Here is a 19,910-nt window from a genome sequence, read left to right as displayed (position 1 = left end):
TTAGCTAACAGTTATTTCAACTGTTTGTTTAGCTTTAAGGCAAGTTACTGTTCATCTGACACTAAAACTCAAACCACTAAAAAACACTAACCAACCACTAAAGACACTAACCACTAAGAATAATAACCACTAAAAACACTAATCAACTTACCCTCGGCGCTCCTCCTTGTCTTGTGATGCCACTTTTTGATTTTTTTCTTAGGTTTTTGATTCCTTGAGCGGCTCCCTCTATGCTCCGCTCAGCCATTCCTCCCCCCTTTATGCTCCGCTCAGCTGCTTTTCCTGACCTTTAGCAAAATGTGTATATATGTTTGCATGTATGTCCACATATAAACAAAACAATATATATGGGGAAAGAGCAGGGGAATGGGACTAATTGGACAGCTCTTTCAAAGAGCAGGCATATGCTCGATGGGCCAAATGGCCTTCCTTCTGCTCTGCATCATTGTGTGATTCTATATATATATATATGTGTGTATGGCTATATACATATAAACAAAATGTATATATTTGTTTATGTATTTCTATTTTATATATAAATACATGCATACGTCTTGTATATATGTGATGTGTTTGCCTAAGATGCACTGCAACTTGGCAGCGCTATCCCATACCCTGCCCTCCTTCATTCGAGAGTTTAAGGATGGCTCAAAGTGCGCATGTGCAGTTGCAGCCATGTTTGGTGCGAGTGTCGGATCGTGATTTTGGACGGCGGCAGTGGAGCTAGGGGGAGTCGGGAAGCTGCCGTTGCAGTGGGTGGTTGTGCGGCCTATTTATTTGGGTTTTTGATGTGTGTCTTATACATAAGGGGGGGGTTGGAATGAGTGAGAGGCGCTTCCACCTTCTGCAGGAAGCTCCCACCGAACCCCCCCTCTTGGTCTAGTTGTTTCTGCCCGGCAGTACGATGACTTCCCACACTCATGGAAGCTTCGACCTGTCCCGGAGGAACCCGCAGGAGGACTTCGAGCTGATCCAGAGGATCGGGAGCGGCACCTACGGCGATGTTTACAAGGTTTGTCCACTGCACACGAGCCCCGGGATACACTAGGCCCGGGGTGGGGGGAGGGGGAGAGGCAGTGACGAAACGAGCGCTTGTTTGGGTGGTGGTGGGGGGCGGGGGGTCAGGGCCGGGCTTCATGTCCTCAAACCCTTCAGCCGCCGTCAACTCCCACATCCGCCCCACAAGCTGACAGGCCGGTGGAATGGCGTCCCGCCCCCCCCTTAATGGGGGTGACTGACTTGTTTATCTCGCAGCCGCTTGCAACAGCAGCATCGTGGGAGCGACGTGCGCGTTTCGCCGTTGGGTTTGCGGGCAACGTCGGGCGCGTTATCGCGGCTGCGCAGGGTGCCTGGTTATTAATATTTTTTAATAAATATGGGCCTGAATTTGCTGAAAACTTGCTGCGCATCTATGGTGTACGGCATTATTAGGGTGCAGCAATCCCAGGATGGGTTAAGATAGTGTGTTATGTTACTGGGCTAGTAATCCAGAGGCTAGGACTAAAAATCCGGAGAATGTGAGGTCAAATCCCACCATGGGGGTTTGAAATTTGAATTCAGTTTTTAAAAAAAATCTGGAAATGAGCCTGTATCAATTTTTAAAATAAAAACCACAAAGTTGTTGGTTTGCTGTTGAAACCCAACTGATTCACTCATTAATGTCCTGTAGGGAAAGAAATCCACCGTCCTTACCCGGGTCTGGCCTATATGCGACTCCAGTCCCTCACCAATGTTGTTGACTCTTAAGGGCTCTCTGAAGTGAACTAGCTGACCATTGTTGTCAAGGCAACCATGCACGGGCAATAAATGCTGGCTTTGCCTGCATCTAGAAAATAAATAAATAAAAAAAAGTTCCAGGAAATTATGGTGCGAGTGACTTATGCCATTACGTACCCCATGCCATCATTTGCTGGGACTTACGAGTTGCTCTGCAGAGACTCTCGCCAAAAAATTTAATAGCTAATTATCATAGGCCCCCCCCCCCATTAAAATCAATGGCATGATCGAGTTTGCTGAATTAAAGCCACTGTGTGTGCCACTTAGACCGTTACAGAATGGTGCTAGATGGTTTCGAACCAGTCGAGTATTCATTTGCTCTGCAGGTTGCCTAAAGGCAACATTTTTACTGACTTGCTCTAGAAACTTCATTGAAATCTTAAACCTCAATTAAGTAATCAAATAAGTGTTTTGACAGCCAGGCATGTTCTTGGCTGATACAATATTTATAAATATTGAGCTCGTGTGATAAGCATGGGATCGCATGCTGTTCGGGAGATAACCCTATACGTATAGGTCACTTCTTAACACCGATTTATGGTTTCAGTACCAGCTCATCAATCAAACCCAACCTGGACATTCTGCCGTACATACTGCAACCCATCCCTGTGTTGTCAGATTGTAGCCATTGCACCTAAACCTGTTCCTGTTGAATAATCTGTTCTGTGTTTGGGCCCCAGTACCTTGGATATGTATCACACGTTGGGTGCGCTGCTCCCAATCTGCCGCTATGCTCGCTGTGGTGTATTCTAATTTTTCCAGCAAATTGTTGTATGAATTTGCCACTGGAAGATCTGGGAGCACAACAGTTTAACTTATGGCGTTTGTTGCCATTATTGCCATTGCAGTGCATTCTGGGTCATTGGTACTAAGGAGCGCAGTAAATCTGCATTATTAACACAGGTAGTTGGATGCAAGTTGTGAGATTGTTTCCCAAAGTCTTTGTAGTCCTCTTGCACATATTAAAATATCTTTGTGTGTTAGGACTCTGGGTTTGGTTGTCACTGTCTAGCTGCTTTTCTAACTTTGGAACAATGTGTCTTTTAAAAAAAATGTTTTTGTTTTCTTTTGCCCATTTTGAGAATTTTGTTTTTGGTTTTGTTTACAACGAGGATCCTTTGCAAAATACCTGTGTGTGCATTTGAACTTTTGTAGTTGAATCTTCCATAATTGGGACCTGTGCCAGTGATGGCTGTAAATCCACAAAGGCATTTGGAAGAATCTTGTGGTTTTTTTCTGCTGTTTTCCTTTTGAGTAAAAGTAACCTATTAGACACTACAGAATGTAGATGGTAGACATGTTGCACAATGATTGTAGTGTAGAGAACAGAGAATTTGAAATAATAGTACATAGGGATATTGCTTAGAACTTCACAGCTTAAAGGTGCATCTGGCTGTTCGTTACCTACTCATTTTAAGACTATGTCTGATTCAGGTGGTGGTGTTAAATAGGTGTGTGTATAATTGCCTCCCCACAAATTAATGTTTTACCCTTAGCCACAGTTGTTTGTGCAATTTATTAGAAAGAGATTAATAACAGTCACATGAAGGAATGAAAGGTAATAGAGAAAAGCCTCAGGATTGACCTATTTGTGTTTTGTAGAATAATGCATACTTTGCATTGTGTAACTATACAATTCTTAAATTATTTCTAGGACAATGCAATTCCCAACCTCCCAGAAAGTGTAGACTTACAGAACTACAGTTTCATAGAGTGGTGGCACCATCCAGTATCATGCCCAGGTAGCTGTTTTTGATGTGTAAGACTGGACAGTGAGTGTTGGCAGGCTGTTTAACTATGAAAGCCAAGCCCAGTATTGTCATCTGGCACACAGGTATCCACACATGTACATTAATCCAGCAAGGATCACTGGATGGCAATCAGGAATGAGATCCTTGACTGATTTTTTTTTTTTGCCTCATTATCCCAGGGACTTAGGGGGCAATTATAGTCCTGGCTAAATTCAGCTAACTTGGAACAGATTGGAATCGAAGTTGTGACATTCTGGTATGTATGACTTAGTTCTACACAAGGCAGTGATTCGCTGAGCCTGCTGAATCATGATTTTTGAAGGGTGAGGATAATGGGATTTATCTGAGTGATTGGGGTAAATATAGCTTGTGCATGTTTGATATATAACTACAGGAAAAAAAAGTGCTAGGACATGTAATTAATTTTAAGGAAACATAATTAAATATTCTGAGCATTAGAGATAATGGTAGGTCAGGAGAGAATTTTTTATTTTTTTTTATTCGTTCACGGGATGTGGGCGTCGCTGGCAAGGCCGGCATTTATTGCCCATCCCTAATTGCCCTTGAGAAGGTGGTGGTGAGCCGCCTTCTTGAACCGCTGCAGTCCGTGTGGTGACGGTTCTCCCACAGTGCTGTTAGGAAGGGAGTTCCAGGATTTTGACCCAGCGACAATGAAGGAACGGCGATATATTTCCAAGTCGGGATGGTGTGTGACTTGGAGGGGAACGTGCAGGTGGTGTTGTTCCCATGCGCCTGCTGCCCTTGTCCTTCTAGGTGGTAGAGGTCGCGGGTTTGGGAGGTGCTGTCGAAGAAGCCTTGGCGAGTTGCTGCAGTGCATCCTGTGGATGGTGCACACTGCAGCCACAGTGCGCCGGTGGTGAAGGGAGTGAATGTTTAGGGTGGTGGATGGGGTGCCAATCAAGCGGGCTGCTTTATCTTGGATGGTGTCGAGCTTCTTGAGTGTTGTTGGAGCTGCACTCATCCAGGCAAGTGTGCCAGTCAAGAAGATACTTTGAGTACTTTGAGGGAGGAGGGAAAGTTACTTTATGGATAGCCCGCTAGCCAGAGAATAAAGCGTGAGCCTTTCGGTGTATATCGGCAGGCTATAGTGGGCCAGAACATGCACAGAGCGGCGTGGCAACGATCGCTGCAGCTCCTATGAATTAAATTAACGCATGTACTTACTGTGGGCCCTGTGGCGTCGACTTGCTTGATTTTGAAGTAGTGCACAATTTTCCAAAATCAACCCAGTCTCTGAGCAGGGTAAGTCGATGCACATGGAACAGTCTGGGAGAATAGAAGACACAAAATCTGTCAGGAAGAGAAGTCACGCCCACAAGCAGACTTCATTCATTTAAAGTTAGTATTCTGGAAGTCATTGTAAACAAAAATGTTATTTTTTTTAATTTAAAAGAAATAATTGAATTAAAGAGACAGAAGGGAAAGTAAAAAAAAATTAAATTTTTATGACCAAAAACTATTAAAATAAGGAATAATATTAGACTCCACATTTTTAAAATTTAATTTTTAGTTGTTTGGCAGTCATAGAGTTATTGCGCTTTTAAAACTCAGTTTAGTTAAAACAGTATTTTTAGGTGTACCTTTTGGTGGTGTAATTAGTTACTTTCCAGCTGGGCAGATGAGCAAGTTTATGATTTTTCAATGATTGTAGTGTGCGATGCCCCTTTAATGCGCAGCTGTCAAATTGCCGGCGAACCAATAGGAGCAAGTTCACAATTTCAGCGTTTTAATGCGCATGTGCAAACATGGAAACTTACTACTTCAATTCGCGATAAAAAAACGGAGAGTGCTGTTGAGCTCCTTCGCTATTTCAGGAGCAATTTCTGCCCCATTATCACAGGAAACATCAAAAATGAGACCGATCCTGTCTTCGTGACTTCCATGCACATATAACACCGACTGAAAATTTAAAACTTTTGACCCTCGTTGCCAGTCCCCCAAAGTGCATACGTGAATGCTCTTAAAAAAATACAGCAATAATTTGGAGTTAATAGAATAGCTTTTTTTATTTCACTTCTGATAAGTCAGATTTAATATAACATTCTGAACATATTAAGATTAACAACTGCTAGTGAAACAACTGTCTGTAGCATTGAAAATAGCATTTGTACGATTTAGCAAAATCCCTGCTCCCCATATGCTTTCATGAGCTTCCATTTTTAAACAGTTTGTTCTGTGCATGTGGATGGCGCTGGTAAGGCCCCATTTATTGCTCATCCCTAGTTTCTCTGAGAAGGTGGTGCTGGGCCTTCCTGAACCGCTGCAATTCTTATGTTGATTGTGCTCCCACAATGGTGTTAGGTATGGATTTTCCATGATTCTGACCCAGTTATGATGAAGGAGCAGCGACATGTCCAAGTCAGGATGGTGGGCAACTTGGAGGGGAGCTTGAAGGCGATGGGGTTCCCACGATCTTGCTGCTCTTGTCTTTCTCAGTGGTAGGGGTCATAGGTAGGGCAGTACTTTTGATGAATTGCTGCACTGCATTCTGCGCAGCCACAGTGTACCAGTGGTGGAAAGGATGGATGTTGAGTCAGTAGCAGGGGCACCAATCAAGCAAATTGCTCCATTCTGGATGGTGTTGAGCTTCTTGAGTGTTATTGTGGCTGCACCATCCAGGTGAGTGGTGTTTATTTCATCACACTCCTGACGAGCCGTATAGATGATGGAGAGGCTTTGAGGGGTCAAGAGGCGAGCCACTCATCACAGTACCCAGCCTTTGCCCTGCTCTTATGGCCATGGTGTTGACATGGCTGGTCCAGGTGAGCTTCTGATCATTGGTGGCCCCCAGGATGCTGATGGGGGATTTGACTATATCAGTGCCATTGGAGGTCAAGAAGAGATGGCTGGACTTTCTCTTATTTGAGATGGTTATTGCCATACACTTCAGTAGTGCAAATGTTACCTGTCACTTACCTGGAAGTCATCCAGGTCCTGCTGTATGATAATATGGGCTGCTTTCATTATTGGAGGAGTTGTGAATCATCAGAGAATAGCGCCCTCCTGACCTTATTGATAAAGTATCTGAAGATGGTTGGGCTGAGGATGCTTTCCTGAGCAGCTCCTGCAATTTCATAACTGGTCTGTGACTGCCACAACCATCTTCCTTAGTGTCGGGTATGATTCCAGCCACTGGAGGGTTTTTCCTTTGACCCTCATTGACATCAGCGCCATACTCAGTCAAATGCTTGCTGTCACGGGCAACTACTCTCCTATTCCCCCAGGCATTCAGCTCTTGCACCCACATCTGGATTAAGGCTGTGACGAGGCCTGGAGCCGAGTAATTTTAGCAGAACATGAACTGAATGAAGTTGAATAGGTTATTGATGAGTAAGTGTTGCATGATGACACTGTTGATGACTCCTTCCATCACTTTATTAATTGGGAGGAAGCTGATAGGATGGTAATTGACAAGGTTAGTAAATAAGACCTAGCTGGCTAATTTTACACATTTTCAGATAGGTGCCAGTGTCATAACTGTACTAGAACTGTTTGGCTAAGGGAGTGGCTAGCTCTGGTCTACAGGACTCCTTTGGTGATGTCGGGTTTCCCTTCCATTTTATGTAGATCCATTATCCCCTTCTGTTCAGTGATGTTCAAGTCAGATCTGATGGTGGGAGACTAGACTGGTTATGTGCTAAAAATGCTTGAGTCTTCAGCCCTCAGACTTGAGTGTTTGGAGGTAGGAATTGTACCAGCAGAAGAGTGGGAAAATGCAATTGACTTGGCAGGAACAAGGGCATCAAAGACAGAACCAAGGCATCTGTGGAATTGGTCAATGGGGACAGCACTGGGTGGATGGGTAGAGGAGATGGGGTGTTGGGAGTTAGTGTTAGTGAGGGGGTGGAGTTTTTTTTTACCAGGTGTAAAGGTTAAGAGTAGTGAGGTGGGGAGATGAGGATGTTGAGAGAGGCGAGGAAGCCATCCAAACCTAGAAGGTGACAAGACCCCACTTGATGGAAAAGTGATGGGGATTCCTGTAGGATGAGATTATGTAAGGACATGAGGGCGGAGAAATTGGAGGAGAGTGGGCAAAGGGAGCTCAATGAAAGTCACCCAATGAAATGTCACGATGTTAAGGGAGGAGATTTCAATAAAGAAGTAAAGCTTGGGAAGGCAATAGACAATAAAATCTTTAAAAGGGGAGGCAGGAGGTGTGGAAGAGGGCAAGCTGTTTGAGGAAAAAGTGCTAGAGGAGGAGTAGCAGAAGAAGCCTGTTTGGGACCTGGCAATGACAACCAGCCTGTCACCAAGGCAGCTTGGGTGGGAGATATGGAATGTGAAGCCAGGTGGGGTGGCTTCAGTGAGGGGGAAAGGAGCCACTGTCTGTGAGTCAGGCCACAATGTTGACCGACTCAGCCAGGCTGGGTTCATGGATGAGGAGGGCTATAATCACAAGAGAGCGAACATTCTGGAGAGAGATATGGAGCAGGCCAGTAGCTGAAGAGCCACGGGATAGTTAGGAGGGGCAGTGGAACAGGAAAGGGAGATGGAGAGATTGAGATTGAACCAACTGGATGAGATCAGCAGTTGAGGTTGCTGCAGTGGGAGAGACTGCAATGTATGCTGTGGTGAACATGGCAGAGAATGCTGTGGGTGGAGCAGATGGAATGGGTGGTAATCTTCTCTAGGAGTGATATGAGCCTTGAGTGGCTGCAGGAGAGGGGTTGGCAGAGTTAGTACGTAGGAACAGGAGTAGGCTGTTCAGCCCCTCGAGCCTGCTCTGCCATTCAATTAGATCATGGCTGATCTGTACCTCAACTCCATTTAACTGCCGTTGATCCATAACAGTTGATACCATTAGCTAACAAAAATAGTAGTGTCAAGTGGGGTGGAAAACCAAAAGGGTAAGGTATCAAAGTGGTTGCGAAATGACAAGCACGAGCGGTAGAGGAGCTCAGGTCCTGAGTGGCAGCCAGAAGGTGCCAATGAGAAGGTTTAGATACATACATAAAATGCAGAAGAAACCAGATGTGGCTTTTATATAGAAACTTGGGGCAGTATAGGGGAGGCGGGGGCTCAGGTAGGAGTGGCAGCCAGAATGTACCATTGAAAGGGCACACCAAAAGAAGATTTGGGTTACATATACAGAATGCAAAATAAACTACATGTAGCCAAATTAGTATTTTAAATAGAAACTTGAAGTATAATTGTAAGGGGAAAGCATGCATTTAGCTAAAACGTACAAGTGCCATTTTCAATACTACAGGCATTTATATTGGGTTATCGGAGCATGAAGCTTACTCAGAAATCTCGCTTATTGCATTAGAAGCAATCAGTCTTCCAAATATACAGCTTCTTTAAATGAAATAAATACTGTATTAAATGTTTTGTTGCTACAGAAAGCTGTAACCTAAACAAAGGGTTCAAATGACTTTATAGATCGTGGGAGCAAACCTAAAGCAATTTAAAACTGCAATTTGAATTCAGAGATTGTTACACCCTTTAATTCACTCTGTGGTATGATATTTCTATTAATATATTAAAAATCTTAAGTCTGTACATACTTCCTGTCAACTTTTGCCATTATAAATTCCTATGTCCACACTTATAATGGAAACTGCCTGTGTAAACTTGTCACACTGCAAGAGGTGGTGGTGTAGTGCCTCAATTTTATGTCTCCTAGCACCTAAGCCTGTTGCAGAGAAACTCCTGTGCTCCATCCAACTCTGCTTCTCAAATTGTTAGAAGTTTTTCTATTTAACTGTAATAACTTAAAACCAAAGCATCATTTTAAGGTAAGGACAGAATGTATGACTTTAAAATGGCTGAAATATATCTGTGTTCCCTGGTCCAATTATGCCCTGCTTTACTTGAAGACTACATTTGGTCTCTGTGCAATGCTATTGGTGATTGACTACATATGACACATAATATTGTCCAGATACTTTGTCTGTATGAAATTGTATGTTGCATTTTACTGTTTCAGTGAATGTTCTGTTTCTTTTAAGAGACATTTTAGTGTCTCCTCGCTTGGTAATACTCGAAAGGAGGTTACAGTGTTTCTTTTATAATAGTTGTATGGTTCTTTAGAAAATACCTTGGTTACAGGCAAATATATTTAAACAAACAAGCTGTATGTTTTATTTTGGAAAAAAGGAACATAACACGCACATATAAGTTTTCTTCAGGATTTCTGAGTTTACTTGGTACTTTTTATCAGAGTTCACATTGCACCAGTGATATAATGGGGTTGGGTTATTGAGGTGTGTCTTACTGTGAATTAATGCTGAGTTTTATAGTGAGATCATTCATGCACACATTTCAAATGGGAAGAGAGGTTTACAGAGACAGTATTTTAAGTTTTTGCAGATATATCATTGTAAGTCATTGAAGTCTCAAAGCCATTTAAAATCATGAACAGTGGGGAGCATGAGATTATGGCTTTAAAGGGTGGTCACAAGGGTTGAAGAAAGTGTTCATATGGTTTGTGACTTGAGATTAAAATGCACCAGAATAGAGCTACAATTACATTGAGTCTGCAGCACAGAAACAGGCCATTTGGCTCAGCTGGTCTATGCCAGCGTTTATGCTCCTCATAAGTCTCCTCCCACGCCTCCTCATCTAACTCTGTCAGCATGCCCTTCTATTGCTTTCTCTCTCGTGCTTATCTAGCTTCTCCTTAAATGCATCTATGCTATTTGCCTCAACTACTCCTTGTGGTAGCATGTTCCACATTCTTACCACTCTGAGTAAAGAAATTTCTCCTGAATTCCCCATTTGATTTATTAGTGAGTATCTTATATTTATGACCGCTAGTTTTGGACTCCCCACAAGAAACATTTTCTCTACATCTACCCTATCAAACCCTTTCATTATATTAAAGACCTCTATCAGGTCACCCCTCAGCCTTCTCTTTCCTAGAGAAAAGAGCCCAGCCTGTTTAGCCTTTCCTGATCAGTATATCCTCTCAGTTCTGGTATCATCCTTGTGAATCTTTTTTGTACTTTCTCCAATGCCTCAAAATCCTTTTTATAATATCAGCATCGTGTACATTACTCCAAGTGTGGTCTAACCAAGATTCTATATAAGTTTAGCATAACCTCTCTGCTTTTCAATTCTATCCCTCTAGAAATGTGCTTGGTTTGTCTTTTTTATGGCCTTATTAACCTGCTTTGCTATTTTTAGTGATTTGTGTATCTGTACCTACCCCTAGATCCCTTTGCTCCTCTACCCATTTAGACTCTCATTATCCAAGCAGTATGTGGCCTCCTTATTCTTTCTACAAAAATGCACCACCTCGCACTTATCTATATTGAAATTCATTTGCAAATTACAGGCCCATTCTGCAAGTTTATTAATGTCTCCTTGCATTTTGATGCATTCTTCCTTTGTATTAACACCACCCCCCAATTTGGTATTGTTTTGAAATTTGTGCTTCCGAGTCCAAATCATTAATGTAAATTGTGAGCAACGGTGATCCCACTTTCTACCTTTTGCCAGTCTGAGTAGCTACCCTTAACCCCTACTCTTTGTGTTTTCTGTTTTGCAGCCAGCTTGCTATCCATTCTGCTACCTGTTCACTGACTCTACATGCTCTGACCTTAGTCATGAGTCTACAATGCGGTAACTTATCAAAGGCATTTTGAAAATCCAAATATATTACATCTACTGCATTACCCTTGTCCACTCTTTCTGTTACTTCTTCAAAGAATTCAGTAAGGTTGGTCAAGCATGACTTTCCCTTCTGAAATCCATGCTGACTACTCCTTTATTATATTTTTGTTTTCTAGATGTTTTTCTATTGCATCTTTGAGTAAAGATTCCATTATCTTTCCAACCACCTAAGCTAACTGGTCTATAGTTCCCTGGACTTGTGATTCCTATATTTAAAAAGGGAGATAGGACATTAGCTGTCAGTCAGTCCTTTGTGTTTACCTTTTGTGCTGTCTTGTGGAATGAATAGAGCTCTGGGACTTTTGTTTTGAAATTACTTTTCACACTTAGCGTTAAACATTTCAGCACAAGCGACTTATTTTAAAGACTCTTTTGTTCCCAAAAAACCCTCAAATTTCAAGCTTTTTATATGCAAAAAGAACAGCGAATAATGGCTATCCTCAATTGCTGTGTGTACCTGCACTTCGAGTGGCAATATTTTGCGGAAAGTCAGCACTGCTTACACACATCGTCTTCTGAACATCCTCGACTTTCTGAAGGAGGGCAGCAATGCTGAGCTTGGAAAAACCAGGTTGTCTCCAAGAAATATGCTGCCAACTCCACCAGCTCTTGTGCATAGCAGTATCAGCTGGTCAGTATCCAGTGCCATGTCATCCCTACCTTCTTGGTTGTTCTAACTAATGCAGTATTCTAACTTTGATCTTGGGCTGAGTCAGCAAGCAAGTCTTGTTTCCCAACAATACAATGGAGAAGTCATTTGACATTTATGAACCTCATATTTTAAAGATCTTCCAGAGATAGATTTGCCAGAATTTCCTTAAGCAAAATAGTAATGAAGTAGCAAAAGCAAAATACTGCATATGCTGGAAATCTGAAATTAAAACACAGAAACTGCTGGAAAACACTCAGCAGGTCAGGCAGCATCTGTGCAGAGAGAAACAGAGTTAACATTTCAGGTCGATGACCTCTCATCAGAATTGATGTTAGTGTTCCTTCATCCATTCTACCTTCACAGTGCACTTATTTGGTTGATAGCACAAACACTTTGAATTATAAGGCAATCCAGTATGTGTAATATCTCAGCCTATACTAAATAGCTAACTATTAATTTCCCTGAATGATAGTGCTCCAACCTCTGCAAGGCTGCCATTGTGCCAATAGCAGTGTTCAGCAAAGTCCCCTGTATTATTTTCAGTCCCAAGTAATAGTCTAAATTATATTCCAAACTATATTCCAGATATAGTACATTGAAGTTTAAGGTGAAGTGGAAGCTTTTGCCTCGTTGGTTCCCTCATCTTGGTTTGCACATTGCCTGCCACAGGTCCAGCTTGCAGGCTATGTCCTTTGGGACACAGCTAGCTCGGTCAATTGTAGTAATCGGTGGACATTAAACTCTTCCACCCAGAGTACATTCTGTGCCCTTGCTTCCTCCTGTACTTCTCCAAGTGATGCTCAACATGAAAGATACTGATTCGTCATCTGAGGGAGTTGGGGGGGGGGGGGGTGCGGAAATAGATGGTAACCTGCAGGAAGTTTCCTTAGTGTTGTTTGACCTGAAGTCATGAGACTCCATAAGATCTAGAGTCAACATTGAGGACTCTCAGGGATGTGCCCATTTGTCTGTATATCATTGTGCACCCACCTCTGGTGGGTCTGACCTGGTGGAATGGGATATACCACCGGATGGTGATAAAGGAGTCTGGGATGTTGGCTGAAAGATATTTCAGGCTGTTGCTTGACTAGTCCATGGAACAGCTCTTCCAATTTGGGCACCAGTCCCCAGATGGTAGTGAGGAGGACTTTCCAAGGTTGACTGGGCTGACACAATGCTTGGGTTGTTGCTGATAGGTCCATCTGAAGACAAGCATCAGAAGACTGCAGGGCATGGCTGGGTATAGAGTTGGAGCTGGTCATGAAGATAGGGATGGACATGGCCATGGAGAAATTTGTAAACCAGGTTGAATATTGTGTTTCGAGACCAGGACACCCAATGGAAGATGAAGTGATGGGTGAGCAAGACTTGATATGGGTGGTGGAATTTTGGGTGTGTTGGAGTTTGTGTAGAAGTCAAATATTGAGGGTTCAGTACCAAAAACTTGGATAGGAGTTTCAGCTGTGCTAGTAGGGAGGTGGGGGAGAGATGAGGGCAAAGGCGGAAGTAAGCATCTTAATGAAAGGAAAAGCTATTGCTGGAGTTGTGTTCGATATGTGGGGACAGGTAGGAGTAGAATCGTGCACGTGCCATCCCCCAGAGGTGGACCGTAGAGAAGGACGGTGTAAGAGAATGAAGTTGAATGAAATGGAGAGGTTGAGGAGGGGAAGGAGGGATAATGCACTCTGCTTGCAATTGCAAAGGATTTCATTGGTAACTTTGACTAGCGCTCCAAATTGTTACAAATATTTTTTGAGAATGCTAGTAAGTTGAGCACTTACTACTGAAAATAAGATTCGTAACATAATAGACATTAAAAAAATTATATTCACTATTACAACAGCATTTTCTGTTTGAAATGCCTGTAACAATATTTTCAGTTGGTGGCCTGTTTCTGTGTAAGACTACAACTCCTAGCATGCAGCCTTGTGTACAACTTCTAGAGATTCTTATGATTGACAACAAGACTGGCAATTCATAGAGCATGCCAGGACGTGCTGTTTGTAAGCAACGTCCCTTCTGAACCCTGCATCAGTTGAAAATTCCTGTCAATAAAATCCCCAGGGAAACTATTTTACAGCAGCGAAAGTAATTGCAATCAGCTTTTGTTGTCGTATAAAACATCAAATGCAAGGTGAAGCATGAACTCGTCACATTTGCTGAAGTAATTTTCCTGAAAAAAGAAAAATACGTTCAAGGGGTTGTTTACAACATATTGCATGTGACCAGTGAAACTTTAAATAATGCCACATTTCAAAGTGGAGTCTCTATCCTGTGATTTAGAATGGTCACAAATATAATTATAGATGAGAAAGGCCATTTGACCTAACTCAATTCAGAAAAACCTGTCAGCCCCCTCACCCCATTACTGCATCATTATTTCTTAAATGATTCCAGTTCTTTTCACCACCACTACTCTATCTGGAAGTCCATTTCTAGCGTTAATCACTCTATATGTGAAGAACTTCAAGACATCAGTCCATTTACGATTTGAAGTTGACCCCATGCATGCCAATGACACCCAACTCGCCCTCATTGATGTACTTATCTAGCTTCCCCTTAAACACATGAGGCACAAAGGAATGGAAGGATATGTTGATAGGGTGAGATGAAGTCAGGTGGGAGGAGGCTCATGTGTAGCATAGACCTGCTGGGCCGAAGAGCCAGTTTCTGTGCTGTAAATAATATGTAATACTATGTCACCTGTGTCCTGTTGTCCTATTCTTGCAATTTAATATGAAGTGATAGTCCAGATTTAGGTTACCCATTCTCCGAACTGTTATAAACCTCTAAGCAGTCTTCGCAAGCATCTTCTTTTGAGCCCGAAGAGCCCAAGTTCTCCAACCTTTCTTTGTAATTCAGACCTTTGACACTAACGGGGTAATTTTAACCCCCAAGAACAGGAGGGTTGGGGGCGGGTGGGAGGTTAAAGTAGCAGCTTTTTGGAGCAGGACCGCATCCCAGCTCTAACGCACCCACTTCCGGGTTTAATTCAGGCAGCGGGCTGATATTTAAAGGGCCAATTCAGGTAATTGAAACACTTTAGGTACCTTTGGACCTCTCTGAGGAGCAGTGCCTACGCAGGCTGAGATTGAGCCAGCAGGTGGCCGCAGACATCTGCAGCCTCCTTCAGGAAGAGCTGCTCCCTGGTGGCCACGCATTACCTGTTGCAGTTAAAGTCACCACTGCCCTCAATTTCTTCACCTCCAGACTCTTCCAGGGCGCCACTGGTGACACCTCTAGGGTCTCTCAGTCATCTGCACATAACTATATACGACAGGTAATGGATGACTTGTTTGCCAGGGCATCCCACTATGTCAACTTCCCCCCTGACGATATCAGCCAGACTGAGAGGGCAGTGGGTTTCAACTCTCTTGCTGGCTTCGTACAGGTGCAGGGCACAATTGATTACACACATGTCGCAATATGAGGACCTCCACATAAGCCAGGACTGTTCATAAACTGAGAGGGATAGCGTTCCATCCATGCCCAGTTGGTGTGCGACCACGAAGAGATTTCTGCAGATTCCCTGGCAGCTGACATGATTCATTCATTTTATGCGAGTCCAATATCCCGGTCCTCTTCCACACGAAAGACAGATTTAAGGGCTGGAGATCAGGAATACCCACTGTAGATGCGGCTCATGATACCTGTGAGACACCCACCAACGAGGCATAGCAGCCATACAACCAGAGGCCCGTCACCACCAGGTCTGTTATTGAGCAAGTCATAGGAGCAAGTCATAGGAATGTTGAAGATGCACTTCAGATGCCTGGGTAGATCTGGGGGAGCCCTTTAGAACCCGCCAGCAAGGGTGTGCGGAATAATCGTCGTGTGCTGTGTCCTGCACAATGTAGTGCAGCAGAGAGGGTTACAGTTGGACGAGGTCAGATGCTCTCCAAGCATCCTCATCTGGTGGCAACATTGAAGAGGAGGAAAATGAAGAACCCATTCTCAACCAATACCCCCAATGCTGCCTCCATAATGAGATGTGCAAATTGAAGACTTTGAAATACTCAGGCTTCCTGAAACAACCACCACCACCACCTCCTGCTTCCCTTTGCACAAAACAGTCCTTCAACCACGCATACATCCATTACACATGTGCCCAATGGGTGGCATCATGTCTTGGCATTAATGATGAAGCACATGAAAGGGCGAATTCACAAAAGAGACTCTAATGGTCAAGGTGGGCCAGTGATGGTGGTTTAAATTTAATGTGCCACAACGAAAAAATTAATTAACAATATGACAGCTTGTCAAACACCCTTGTGCATATCCTTGGTGAATTACAATTGTTTAGCCTTTCTCTTCCTACTGCTTCTATGTGGTGCATCCCCTGTGGCTTCAGCAGAGGTAGTGGTAGGTTGCTCAGTTCCCTGCCCTGACTGCTGAGATGCTTTTTGCCTACGACCTCTGGGTTTTGGAGCCTGTGAGGGTCCAGACAAAGACAGCTCCACCTGCACCTGTGCAGGGGCAGACTCAGCCATTGGGAGAGGAGGCAGCATTGCGGGTACTGGTTGAAGGGGGGGCAACGGATAAGATGTGGGAGCGCTTTGAATGGAGCCCCCACTTCCGTTTCCTCTTTCGTTATCATCCCTCTCCCGGGCCAGCGCAACATCACTTCCATCAATCTGCTGGCCACGGCTAAAGTATCTCTGTTTGTTTAAGTTGGCAGACATTTTAGCATCCAGTGTCCGCACGGCCGTTGTCATGGCCTGCATGGACTCATTTGAGAGCTGTGTTTGAAGCTCAATGGAGACTACCATTCTCTCCATTGCAGACATTCCCGCACTTACCTGCACCATCAATCGACTGGCGATGGAGTTGGACTCCTCTATTCTCTCAGCTATTGTGGAGAGTGTGCGTGCACGTTTTCCATTACCTCGCATAGGTGCAATTGTACCTCTATCGTTCTCATTCTCAACCTTAGCCCCTGGGGTTCAGCATCTGTGACCAGCTGAGCAGAGCTTGGAGAGGAGTGTGCCCTCCGACGCTGACTCTCCACAGCTGCCCGTGCCATTGGTGTCTGCTCGTGCGCACTTGAGTGATGAATCACTAGGTGACAACCCATCTAACTGTCTAACGTGACCTACCGAAGTGACAGTATCTGCGCTGGTGCATGGCTGTATGTCCTGTGACGGTGCACCCTTAGAAGGATTGAGATCGTTTGAGGAATTGCTTTCTTCCATCTCGGCACTTTTCCCTTGAAGGCATGACTGCCCTGGAAGACAACAGAAACCGATTTTAATTATTCATCGGAAAAGTGACAATCTTTCCACTGACCATACTGACGTCTGGAACAGTTCAATCATTGATAAAATCAATTCTGTATGTGTGTGAAAAATGTTGAAGTTCTGTCACCAGCCATCTGCGGGTTGCCAGTCTCTCCATCTCCGACTTATATCCCTGGCCTCCTCTTCTGCATCTGTGAGCTGGACTGTTTGTGGTAGTCCACCTCCAGTCCTCCTCCTCTCACTTGCATTTTGAGCCCTCTTCTACAAAGGGAGAAAGAAGAGACCTGTGAGTGACTGAAGGTGACATATTCACCCGATGGATGCGTTGCTTTGGGTGAGGCTGACAATGAAACAGATGCACCAGAGGGTGACTATCGGACAGATACATCACATTACATCAGGATTGGGGAGAGTGGCAGTGGTAGGTGCATATTGGGAAGGTGAGGAAGTGCATAGAAAGTGAAAGATGGTTGATGCTGAAACTTAAGAGAGTGTGAGGGATGCTGTGATGGAGTAGGCTTGCCAACACGGGAGGTGGGTGTGGGGGGGGGGCGGGGGTTGGTGTTGCATTTCAGCAAATGTACTCCCTTTTCCTGACCTGGTTAGTTCATTAAACCGCTTCCTGCACTGCTGCCAAGACCTGGTCACCGTGCTTCTGTTGCTCACCACCTCAACCACCTCTAGCCACGCCTTCTTGCTGGCAGAACCAGGATTCTTCCTCGCATCGCTTGGGAAAATGACCTCCCTCCTGGTTCTGACTGCAGTACTTCCAGTGAAGCATCAGTAAACCTGGATGCTGCCTTGTTGCCTTTGAATCCATTCCTGTATTTCTTCCTTTCTCCTCCAAAATCCATTCTTGGACTGGCCCTTTAAATAGTGGGTTTTAAATCAGGTCATTCGAGTGCGCAGTAGGCCCATTGTACAGCTTGGAGACGCGAAACCTGGAAGTAAAGAGTTGTGATTGCAGATTTAAATGCGCCCACTTGACGTCTGGGTTCCCTACGCACAAATCCACCCAACTGCTGAGTTCCCAGCACCAAGTTAAAATCCTGCCCTAGGTATCAGCCTTGTGGCCCTTCCCTGCATTGCTTCCAGCTGGTTATGGCAACTGCCTTTCTTTTGGATTATACTAAGAAATAAAATGATTGTTCATATAAGCAGATAGCCATTCTGGAAAGACTACTGTTGTTCAGGTTTGGAGGGAAGTTCTAAATAAAAGTCCTGAATTTAAGATGTTTTACCAAAAGGTTCTCTTAAACACGCCAAGTATTGTTGCAGAGATATTTGGTAAAGAAGGAAAGATGCACATAAGAAAAGATCAAACTATTTATATATTTTTTTTGGTCTTTTGTATAAAAAGTCACTGTCTAATCATATGGATAGTTAAGAATGGCTCTTTTATATGCAGAAATTTATTTATGTAACATAGGTAGTGGATGATAACACTTTTTTATTTTCTAGGAACCAATAAAAAATTTTATTTCACTGCCTCTGGGTAGATCTACTTCCACATTCTTTTACTGAAGGTGCACACTTCTTCCCCATTGCTGCCTATCCCTTGCAATAGCCTAATTTCTAACTCACTGTGAGCAATGCCAGGGAAGGTCTGCAAGTGTTGCAATCAAATTTTGTTTTCGTTTGCAAGATGTTGTCTTCTGTAAATTGACCATCATACAGTTCAGTCTGTAGTATCTGAGAAAAGTTGTATCTTCATTGCCTTTATACCTTTTCATTAGCAGAATTGGAGAAACCTAATTCATTTTAGTTCTGACATTGATATTTAGCTTTTAGTTTTACAAATGGATCTCTAAAATATTAATACAATTGGTTATCTGTGAAAGTTAGTTAACAGATGTACTACAGTATATAGTGCTATTTGAGCTGTTAGTTATCATAATGCTTAGCTTTTGAATTTTTAAATATATTTAGGGATAAATGTGAATGAAGGTTGGACTTGTCTGAAATGACTGATTGCTGAGATAAAGGATTGCATTTCTTCCCAAATATATTTATTCTTCCAAATCATAATTTATTGAATAATAGACTAGGCAGGAACTTAGATTTTTAAATACCTCACCCAACTAGTCCTACCAAAAGCACATTATTGATTTCTCTGCTGCAATATTGAAGTGGCAAGTTTGATAAAAATATAATGCAGATTTAAAGCATTTTGTATCATTTGGGATTTTTTTTTAGGAAGAAAGTTTTACTATCCACTTGTTACAGCTTGTTACTGTTTAACAGTAATGACACCACGTTGATGTTCCAACATGCTGTACAACAGTGTTGTAGGATGTGACTTTCTGCTTGTGGTTGTCCATGTGGTGAATTGTTAATTTTGTTTGTGTGATCAAGAAATGAGTGTGAACGTGCAGGTGCATCCCTCATAGTTAGAGACAATTGTAGTGAAAGTCACTTTGGGGAATGCTTAGTGACTTCCTGTGTCAGCCTTGGCTTAGTGGTAGTACTCTTGCCTCTACATCAGAAGGTCGTGGGTTCAAGCCCCACTCCAGAGACTTGAGCACATAATCTAGGCTAACATTTCAGTGCAGTACTGAGGGAGTGCTGCACTGTTGGAGGTGTGTCTTTCTGATAAGATGTTAAATCAATGCCCTGACTGCTTCCTCAGATGGACTATTTGAAAAAGAGCGGTGGAGTTCTCCTGGTGCCCTGGTCAATGTTTATCCCTCAACCAACATCATAAAAATGGATTATCTGGTCACTTATCCATGCTGGGACCATGCTGTGCGCATATCGGCTGTTGCGTTATCCTACATGGCAACGGTGACTACACTTCAAAAGTACTTTGTTGACTTTGAAGTGCTTTGATATGGCCTGAGGTTGTGAAAGGTACTA

General features: G+C 43.3%; 1 protein-coding gene across 4 annotated transcripts in view; it reads left to right on the top strand.

Moving 5' to 3' along the window:
* The first annotated feature begins 677 nt into the window (after positions 1-677).
* Positions 678-19,910, top strand: part of LOC137324685 (mitogen-activated protein kinase kinase kinase kinase 3) — a 233,859-nt gene continuing 214,626 nt past the window's right edge. For all 4 annotated transcript variants that reach the window (XM_067989274.1, XM_067989272.1, XM_067989275.1 and 1 more), the window contains exon 1: positions 678-1,012. In XM_067989274.1, coding sequence (XP_067845375.1) covers positions 905-1,012 — 108 coding nt within the window. In that variant the 5' untranslated portion in view covers positions 678-904. The remainder of the gene's footprint in view (positions 1,013-19,910) is intronic.

Source organism: Heptranchias perlo, chromosome 8 (assembly GCF_035084215.1).
Source record: "Heptranchias perlo isolate sHepPer1 chromosome 8, sHepPer1.hap1, whole genome shotgun sequence".
Classification (NCBI taxonomy): Eukaryota; Metazoa; Chordata; class Chondrichthyes; order Hexanchiformes; family Hexanchidae; genus Heptranchias; species Heptranchias perlo.
This window is presented reverse-complemented; position numbering and strand designations above follow the sequence as displayed.